Consider the following 10,654-nt stretch of genomic DNA (forward strand, 5'->3'; position numbering starts at 1 on the left):
TTATTTTTTTCAACTGTTTGGGCCGGGTTAACTGTTGCCATCCACACGCGCGCAGACGGCACAAACAAGGCAAGGTTGGCATGGCCCAACTGCTAAACGGTCACATCTGAATTTAAAAATACAAAATTCAAATTGACTTATTCTTTCAACCTTGGACCCAGAACAATCGTGTCTCAAAGTAATCAAACTGGCAATTACAGATTATGTCAAAATCAATGTGATTTGGTCAAAAGAAATTAATTGTGTCGTACTGAATGTTGTTGCTCTATGTGCACTCTGCAAACATCATGTACCATCTCCATGCGCCAATCAAGGAAAACCCACGACTTAGCCTCTCTTTATGCACAGTTCTGACCTTGACAATTATACACAGGTAAGGAAGAATCACCAACACCTCAAAGAAATTCTGGATAGAACCTTCTCTTTTCTCTACACAGCGACATCTTCGTCCAGCACTTGCGGGTCCGGAGCAATCTCCCGCAAAGATCTCTTGAAGGACGAGGAAGCTTCTCCCCCGCTAATATGTGACCTAACTGAGCTTCTGCGATCAAGCATTCGCCCTGACGGTGACATGACTTCGTAGCTCTGGTAACGATTGCCCTGGAGAAAAGCAGACTGCCATGAGCTCCGGGATGATGAGCTCCTGAGCCTTGCTGAGTTGGACCGGGAGCCCGCTCGGACCACCCTCAGCGGATTCTCCAGGGCTTTCAAGACGTAGCGAGCAGAGGGACGCCTTGACGGCTTTGGGTTTAGACACGTCTTTGCGACGATCGCCACTGCCCAAACTTCTTCAAGATGGTCCTCATCAACGACAAGTAAAGGATCGATGATATTTGCAATGCTATCCTTGTCACTGGTACTGATGCGATTTGTTGTGTTTGCCAACCACTCCTCAGAGCAAGCATCATTTGATCCACTTACACCAAAATTGCCTGTTACTAGCTCAAGGATCACCTTCCCAAAGCAGTAAACATCGTATGAACAAGTTGCTGGTGGGCCTGAAACATGAGAAAGACACACAAAAAAGAGTAAATTTCCTTCTCTTTTGCCGATATAGGACTTGTATATCAATTATGAAATTAGCATGCGGACAAATGTGAAATACTTATGCACCTGATGTGTTCTTGTCAAGGGACCTGCCACAAGAAAGTGCCAGTTAATAATGTCAGTTAGGAACACCAGTTCAGAAGACTAAAGAAGCTTAACAAAATACTATTGCTAACTCCGTATCAATATAAAACGTTTGTGTAGGCTAAACTAGCCTACAAAAACGTCTTATATTTTGATACGGAGGTAATACTAACATAAGTTTCTGAAAAAGGACAAGGTTGAAGTTTGCTCAAGACAACAGAATCAGAAGGCGGTAAGTAGGTGTGTGACTAAACAATGGCCTACCAAGTACTCCTCTGTAAAGAAATATAAGAGCTTACAGAGGGAGTACCAACCACCAACCAATCAAAATATGCCAGAAAATAAGATTCGTTATTCACTGATGTTTCTGCAATCAACAGTTTGCAGTCCTAGAAACAGTTAGTCAAGTAAACAGCTCCAAAATGGCAAAATCCTTTACTGTTTTGTCCTTATTTGGTGTGTTTTGGCAAATAAAAGGCACTTAATACCAGAACTCGTCCCTGTTAGCATGTTGTGTATATTTAAGTTAGTACCAGTAAACTTAGTAAGAAACTGGCAAACAAATTGCTTAGAGCAAGTCAAGTAAAACCAAAAATATAAATTATGTAGATTAATGCCTCTAGCTTCTTTTCTATACATAGGGTCATTGATGATTTACAAGTAGTGTTGCTTTACCTTCCATTTATTTCCATATGTATGATTTTCATATATTAATGCTATATAAGCCTTAACATCAAGATAACCCAGAGCAAACTTTACAACATTAAGCTCGGGAGTTAATTAGCATGGTTATTAGTTTCTTCTAAGCCTAACACGAAACATGTCAAAAAAAGTAATAAACAGGTCGCAATCTCACTTTGATGATCTCAAGATCCGAGAGAAAACGTTCTGGCTTCCTGCACTTTGCTGAGCGCATATGTTACTCATACTTCCGAGTCGCACTTCAAATTTATCATCAAGAAGCACACTGCTTGCTTGGATATCTCTACAGTCACAATGAAAGAATCAGAACTCAGAACATAATAGATCAAATATCAAGAACGATATCAAAGAAGAAGATTAGGGTATCAAGCAACATGCAGCGATGTGGAGATAAGGCTTGTAACTTAAAATACTTGACCTCACCTCATGACAAGTAACAACATTGACCAGTCAAAGTAATATAAGATGGCAACAAAAGATAAAGCAATCAAAACAGGCAGGTGGAACAGAAGATGACTACTACCAGTTATGTCAAAAGTACTACAGTACTGGAATATCTGATGACGTCCACAGAGCAGTTGGCAAAATACGAAGACAAATGCTACGCTCCAATAGAGACTTGGGGCTTTGGTAGAGTTTATGTCTATCAAAAAAAATATTCTCATATATCAAATTTATCTTCATTGCATAACTCTTCCTTAGATTTTCTTTCGTGCAGCATATATGCTTTGTACAGAAACCGCATGCATATTAGAAAAACATACAATCAAGTAACACTTTTACTTCCCCACAAAAAAAAAATGTAACACTTTTGCTAGCCAAGACAACCAGAATATGACAAGTCGTACCAAATCATATACTTCTACATCAGGTCAATTCTTCTAGCCATATACAAAGACAAATCATATTCCTCCAATCTTTTGTTCAGACTTGGGAATCATAGGTCAAAAAAAGTTTCACATATACTACAATATTTCTCTGATTCTCTCTCTTCAGCAATAATGCCTTGACAAATATGAACTTTACTGGTGTATTCAAAAAGTCAAAAGCACAACCGCCACTTAGAGGACCCCGGAAAGTATAAACTAAATGTAACGAACTTATACCATAAGATTAAATACTCCAATTGCATATCCCACATGTATTGTGAAATGTACCAGCAACATGTTTGGAGCATATAAAATTTACAAAATACCTGTGAACGAATGGTGGGCTGCACTCGTCATGAAGGAAGCACATGGCCTCGGCTACACCAGTGGCGATCTTCAGTCTAGTTATCCAATCCAATGAGTGCAAGTCTTCATCAGTGTCCACAGGTTTCTTGTGCAATGCATTGGTCAAGTCCGCCTTTGGCATATACTTGTAGGACAGAAATTCTTCATCATTGTTGGCCAGATGGCCGAGCAACGGAACAATCCTCTCATGTGAGTACCTCGAATAGAAGTCCAATTCGCTTGAGACTTTGTTGATACTCTTTACACCAATCTTCTTCACGATGACGTGTGCGCCATTCTCCAACACACCATGGTAAATATCCCCTGAATGCCCATACTTGAGGAGGTTGTCGTCACCAAAGCCCCCGGTGGCATGGACCAACTGCTCATAGGTCAACTCACCAAAAACAGCAATCGCGTCCTTAGGAGTAGCATCGGCGCTCGGGGACACTGCTACCGGTGATGATGCCACAGGATTTACGCTGCTGTCCCTCCTACGCATGCTGCGTGCACCTTCCTCATTTGTTTCCACCCCTCTCCCACCTCCTCTTTGTCTCCTCCTCGTCAAGCAGAAAAGCAATGCAACCAAAAACATAACCATCAATGCTGCCGCGGCTGCTAGAACCCCAATAAGTACATTTTTGGAGATCCCAGGCCTCTTCTCCGGTGATGGCTGAGGCAAAGGAGTGGGCACTGGAAAATCAACAAGCCTTACCCCTTCCCTCCTATAGAAGTCCTCACAATCAACACGGCGGCGCTGACCAGAGACACCAGAGAAGCAATTCACGCTGACATCCACCGTTGCATCGGATCCATTCCAATTTCCATCGAGGTAGTTGCTTGACACGTCCACCAGCCGGAATCTCGTCTTGAGTGCCCCAATGGCATGAGTGGCCACACCATACAGAGAATTCCCTGAAATGTTAAACAAGGATGCCGCTACATCACCGGCGCCGAGCGAGACGCTGGGTAGCTCCCCGGTGAAATTGTTGGTGGAGAGGTCAAGAACGCGAAGGCCTTTGACGGAGAGCAGCGTTTCCGGGACCTGGCCCGAGAGGCTGTTCCCGGAGAGGAGCAGCCTAGTCAGGTTCCCCGATGAGCCGAGATCGGCGGGGAGCGTGCCATTGACTGCGGCGTAGCGGAGGTCGAGCACAGCGAGCGGCGGCGGGAGGCCGCGGCTGAACCACGCGGGCACCTTGCCGGGGAGCGGGAACCCGGATGCGTTGAAGAGCTCGAGCGCTGTGAGGTTCCGCAGCCCGTCGACCGCGAACGCCGGCACGCGGCTCGCGAGGCGGGTGCGGCGGAACCCCGCGACGCTGACGCCCACGACGCGGCCGGCGCGGCACGTGACCCCCGCCCAGGCCGTGCACGGGTCGGCCCTCGCGGGCCACTCCCGCGCCCGCAAACCCAGCGACGCCCGCAGGCTGTAGAGCCCCGCCAGGTCCGACGGCGACGCGAGCGGCTGCTGCGCCACGGCGGCCGCCACTGCCCCCAGAAGGGCCACGGCGGCCAGGAGGAGGCGGCAGTGCGGCATGGGTGGAGCCGGAGCACCGAAGCGGCTGCGACAGTGTAGTCTCTAGGGCGCGGCCATGGAGGGAGGCGGGGTCAGAGGCGCCCGCGAGGTGTTTGAGGGAATGCTTCTGGTTCTGGGCGGCACGGAGACGTGGTGGAGGCAGGCAAGGAGGAGAGGAGTTGACCGCGGCAGCGAGGCGGCGAGGCGAGACAAGCAAGAAACGGAAACCGGCATGTGTGCGGCCGAGTAAACTAAACAGCGGAGGTTCTGTGGGGCCCACTTCCAGCCGTCCCGGATTGCTTTCACGTGGGCCCGTCCCACGGGCTCGGCGCTGCCCCGTTTCAATGCGGGCCGTGCCCTACGGGTGGGAAGGCGGCCGGAGGGGCGGGAACGGCTGGCCCACCTGTCTGTGACCACGGGGCTGAGGGGATGAGTGGGGGCGTAAGGGGTGCTGGGTTTCACTGGCTTGTGGGGTCGCCTGGTTTCCCCACTCGGGCGGGTGGGGAAGGGTTTGCTGGCTCAATCGTGGGCTCGGACCGACCGAGGAATGTTCGTTTTGTCCATCCCCTTCTCGTCTTGATCAGTGAGATTGCTTCTTTCTTTCTTTCTTCTTAAATACTGTTTGGAATTGATGGGGAGAGATCTCTAGGTTTACGCGTCCGGCTAAGCTATCAGCCACTGTCGTTTTCTCTTGGAGCCGGAGCTGTGCATGTGAGAACGGCAGATGTGTCCACATGGAAGTGAAGAAGATCCATTTTGTTGAAAGAAAAATAAAGTCAACCCAAAAAAAGGTGAAGAAACGGCACAATGTGCCAAGACTCCACCTCCATCTTCATCTTCATCTTTCGGTCTTCCTTTAAAGTTGCAACGTTGAAAATGAAGGTTTATCACAACCCCCAAAGTGCTTGTTGAAGTGAAGAAGATCCATTTTGGTCGCTCCCGCGAGCGGCCCGGGAGCCAACTCTAGCCGCTGCCACCGAGCTCCCCGTCCTCTCCTTTCCTCGTCGTCGTCGGCGCGTTGTCGGGCGAAGCCCGCGCGTCTCGGGGGCTCGCGGGCCCTTCCCTCCTCCAGCTTGGACGGGGCGGTACGGGCCATCCGCTCTTGCTGGAGCACGACGCGGCACTCGCGTGGGCGTTTGCGTTCGACGCGGTGTGGGTGGGCGCGCGGGACGGGGCGCGACTCGGGCGTGCCGGGCTTCGACGCGGGGCGAGGCTCGGGTGCGCGGGGCTTTCGGCGACGCAAATCTCACGCATTGCGGATGCTGGCGGCGGGGGAGACTGCCCTCTTTGTACGACGCTGCGTGTGATCCCGAATTATGCTACAGTAATCATTGTAATTAAGCTACAATTGTCGGATTTCGGGTTTCGCAAAACCCTAAGGATTCGAACTCAGGGGCGCGAGCAGAGACCACACAACAGATTCGGGTTTCGAGACTCGCTTCGCGTTTGGCAAGGCTAGGAACTCACGCAAGGGTGGTGAGAACTTGGAACACAATAGTTTACCCAGGTTCGAGTCGCTGCAAAGCGTAAAACCCTACTCCTCCTTTGGTGGATTGCCTCTCTCGAAGGTTGATGAACGAGATAGTATAGTGCTTTTTGTGCCTCCGGAGGCCAATTGGCTTGGTGTGTTTTTCTAGGGTTCTGATGATCTCTCCCCCTCTCAGGTATCCTACCCTCTCTATTTATAGTGGAGGCTAGGGTCCTCCTCCCTTATCGTAGGTGGGACGGGGTCCCACAACAGTCAGTTTCGATGGGAGACAAAGAAACATGCTTCCCCTGTCAAAAGTGGTCTTCGCCTGCAAAGTAGCTGTCTGCGCTGCTGGGAAAGGCCTGCGGTGACGTCTGCCCTACTGACGGGCGGCAGCGGCTTGGTTGCACCGGAAGGGGAACCTTTGGAAGATGCCTTTGGGATCCACGCAGGTTCCCGCCCTTCTTTGCACCAAAGGGGGGACTGCACCGCTCTGCCATCTGCGGGTTGCCATTTCCATCTTCTCCGTCATCCTTGACTCGTGAAGCCGAGCCTTGCCTCGGAATGTCTGCAGCTCCGGAGGGGTATTGAGGAGGCCTCGACGGGTCTTGATTCCATTCCTCCTCGTGAGGCTTGGCCTCTCACGAGGGCCTTGCCGTGCCCGCTGGTGCTTAATCGATGGGGTGGGCCAGCCCTGGACCGCAGACAGGCAGGTCTGAGTACCCCCCCATTCCCAGGACGTCGACAGTAGCCCCCGGGCCCAAGGCGCGCTCGGGCTGGCTTCCTGACGATGCCTTGGAGGCAGCCCGAAGCGTCGCGGGACCTAAATGTCTGCGGGCCAGGCTTCACACGTGTCGCGTGGCCCGACAACATTCCAGTTCCCGAAGTGCCCGAAGGCGTGCCTCGTCAGATTGATGTGATGCATGGATGCTACGCAAGCCATCATTGCTCTGTGAGGGTGGCGCCTGTACACACGCCACGCGGTCACTTCCCCTCACGAATGGCGTGGGCCCGGGAATGCGAAGGGGCGCCCGCCTGCTCTCAGTTGCCTACTTAACCCGGCAAGGGCAATAAGACTTGTGTCGCCTCAGTCTTATTCGCCTTCCACCTCCATCCCTCCACACTCGCAGCATGGCGCCGGTGAGGAGGTTCTCTGCTGCCGAGAAGGGGAAGGCCCCTGGCGAAGGTCTTGCTGCCCAATGTAATGCACCAAGTGTAACATTGCCTTATTTGGAACCTTCATGTTTGGGTCCATGATGTCATTGCTATATGAAGCTATCATTTCATGTGATCTTGCTCTGTCCTCATCTGTTAGGGCATATCTATGCCTAAGTAATTTTGGTGATTGATGATAGCACCTTAATGGACTAATCGTGTGCATTGAGCTTTCAGGTAATACATGACAAAGGCACAAGACGATTCGGCACCCTCCATGGAACAGAAGCACGGTGTCCTCTACGATTCTCTTTGGTGGTTTTTGAGTCGTAGGAACGTCGTACTATTAAGATGGGATCCGTATTGGAAAGGTTTGGGTGGAATCAATCTTGCACGCACACACTTTATCTCCATCCCCTTTCCCTGCAACTTTGGAGCTTTTCCCATCTTTGGTTTCTCTCATCTTGCAAAAATGTCACCTAGCGGTAGTACTGATGGCCCTAGCGGTAGTACCGCTAGAGCTGGCGGTGGTACCGCTGGCCCAGCGTTAGTACCGCCCCTGGTCAGCGGTAGTACCGCTCCAGGACTTTAGTACCTCCATCCTTGCGGGTGTACTTCGTCGGACTTTTTGCGAAGACTTTCTTGGCGGTGGTTGGCCCGGTAGTATCTTTGCGCTACCATGGGCTCAGCGGTAGTAATGCTGGGCTCGTGCTGTGAGTGGGAAAACGGTTGGATTTTTCCCCACTATATAAAGGGTTCGTCTTTCTCAAGAACCCTACCTTTGACCCTCCCAAGCTCCATTGTTGCTCCCTAAGCTCAAAAGTGCCCGATCTCTCTCCTTAGCCAATCAAACTTGTTGATTTCCTAGGGATTGGTTGAGAAGGCCTAGATCTACACTTCCACCAAGAGAAAATTGATTCCCCCAACTAATCCCTTGCGGATCTTGTTACTCTTGGGTGTTTGAGCACCCTAGACGGTTGAGGTCACCTCGGAGCCACATTCCATTGTGGTGAAGCTCCGTGATCTTGTTGGGAGCCTTCAAGCTTTGTGTGGAGTTTGCCCCAACCTTGTTTGTAAAGGTCCGGTCGCCGCCTTCAAGAGCACCTATAGTGGAATCACGACACCTTGCATTGTGTGAGGGCGTGAGGAGAATACGGTGGCCCTAGTGGCTTATTGGGGAGCATTGTGCCTCCACACCGCTCCAACGGGGACGTACTTCCTGTCAAAGGGAAGGAACTTCGGTAACACATCCTCGTCTTCATTGATTCCACTTGTGGTTATCTCTAATCTTTACATTGTGTATGCTTTTGTTGTAGACTATCTCTTACTTGCCTTAGTGTTTATAGTTGGTAACATCATATAGGTTCTTCACCTTGTTGTCATTTTAGAGAACCTTTATGTTGCTAACCCTAACTTGTTAAGATTAATTAAAAAGTGGTCGTTGCCTATTCACCCCCCTCTAGACAACCATATTGATCCTTTCAATTGGTATCAGAGCCACGTCTCTTTATTAAAGGTTTCACCACCCGAAGAGTATGGAAGATGATGAGGGAGTTCCCCATGGGCAACCTGAGGCCATGGCCTTGACTTCGGTCACAAGGGATGACTTGAATACGGTTATGGCCGCCCTCAAGACGTCCTTGACGAACAAAGTCAAAACCATGCTTAAAGAGTTAACTGAGGGAATTAAAGGTTCACCCGAACCGGCGTTGGTGGTTAAACCCGCCAACACAGATTCGGAGGCCAATTCCTCTAAGGAAGCGGCTAAAGGTATGCGACCTTCTTCCCCTCTCGAAAATGATGGGACTGGAACATATGCCTCAGTTCCACCTCCCATGGTCTATGGAGGACCTGTTCCCACACCGCGTCTTAACCCTGTTGGTCCTCCTCCTAAGCTTGTTAAGGGTGATTTTGCTAACTGGGTGTTTTCTATTAAGTCTCATTTGAATCACAACTCAACAAATTTATGGAGAATCATCGAGCAAGGCTACTATCCTCATGACCCAAGCAACCTCACTCTAAGAAAAGAAACGGACAATCAATATAATCACTCTGCATTGTTTATTCTATAGTCCGCAGTACCTCCTGAAGATCTTCCTCACTTGCGCCCTTCACTCTGGCTAAGGACTGTTGGGAGCACATTATGGTGCTGTACAAGGGAAGCTCAAGCATTCAACGGTCCAACTATGAAGTGGTACTTGATAAGGCCGATGATTTTGTGATGAAGGAAGATGAGGACCCTCGTGATCTCTATCGAAGGGTGACTGCTATTGCTATTGCTCTCAATGATCATGGGAGCAAGGATGTGGATGACACATGGATCAAGCGCAAGTTTCTCAAGGCCATCATGCCTTTCAACAAAGCCATGTCATCAGTCATTCGCCAACGACCAGATTTCCACTCCTTGTCTTCCAGTGAGGTGTTGGATGAATTCATTGCAATGTCAATCATGAACGAGACCGCTGACAATGCACTTGCTCGCGTTCGGTAAAAGACAGCTTCACCCAACCTTGCTTTAAAGGCAAAGGCTGCTTCTGAAGAAGAAGAAGAGGATGAGGAAGAGGAGAACTGCCCTGAAGACACTAAGTATGCTTATCACGAGCACATGACTCTTGCATCAAGGCAATTCTGGGGCAACAAGAGGAACTCAAGACCCAACTTCACCAAGAACAACTCAAGTGGGTTCAAATCCAAGCAACGAGTGAGGACATGCTATAACTGCGGTAATGTGAGTCACTTCGTGGCAGAATGTCCCTATGAGAAGAGGGAAGACAATGGGGGCAAGCTCATTCGCAAAGACAAAACCAAGTCATTCCCAAACAAGAACAACTTTGTCAAGAAACCCCACCCAAAGGGTATGGTGGCACTTGAAGAGTACCCCTCCGATGATGATGATGATGACTATATGGTGGCAACTGCGACTGTCGCCATTGCCACCCCTTCTCCCAAGAATGTGTCTCTCTTCAACGCCCCCAACGATAACCACATCGCCAAGTGCCTCATGGCCAAAGGTATCAATCAGTTAAGACCCAACATTAAGACCAACATCACTACTGCTCCTTCATTGTTGAATTGTGTTGATGATAGTGATGTTGTGGAACTTAATGAGCATGATCTTGACAAATTTCTGTGTACGATCAAAGGAGAACCCAAGAAGCACTTTTTTGCTCTTTTGGAACAACTGGGTGAGGCTAATGAACTCATCGAGTCTCATGAGGAGACCATCTCCGAGCTGCAAGGACATAGTCGTGACTATGCCGATGAGATTGCTGAACTATCTATTGCACTAGAAAAGGAGCGCACTCTTCGTTTGACTCTTGAGGAGTCATACAACGATGATTGCTCTAAATTGCAAAAGGAACTAGATCATGCTACTGTTCTTACTCGTATGCTTAAGTCTGAAAAGGATGCTCTTAGGGTTGGCCATGACAGACTCAAAGTGGAGTTTGACACACTTGACAAGGCTCACAA

At 49.5% G+C, this 10,654-nt stretch overlaps 1 protein-coding gene across 1 annotated transcript; it reads right to left on the bottom strand.

Moving 5' to 3' along the window:
• Positions 1 to 111: 111 nt before the first annotated feature.
• LOC123426297 (probable LRR receptor-like serine/threonine-protein kinase At2g16250) lies at positions 112 to 4,782 on the bottom strand. Its single transcript, XM_045110105.1, has 4 exons — positions 3,029 to 4,782; positions 1,988 to 2,116; positions 1,114 to 1,136; positions 112 to 998 (listed from the first exon to the last, which is right to left on the bottom strand). The coding sequence occupies exons 1-4, from the start codon at positions 4,579 to 4,581 to the stop codon at positions 430 to 432; spliced, it is 2,274 nt and encodes a 757-aa protein (XP_044966040.1). The 5' UTR covers positions 4,582 to 4,782; the 3' UTR covers positions 112 to 429.
• Positions 4,783 to 10,654: the final 5,872 nt, after the last annotated feature.

Source organism: Hordeum vulgare, chromosome 2H (assembly GCF_904849725.1).
Source record: "Hordeum vulgare subsp. vulgare chromosome 2H, MorexV3_pseudomolecules_assembly, whole genome shotgun sequence".
NCBI lineage: Eukaryota > Viridiplantae > Streptophyta > Magnoliopsida > Poales > Poaceae > Hordeum > Hordeum vulgare.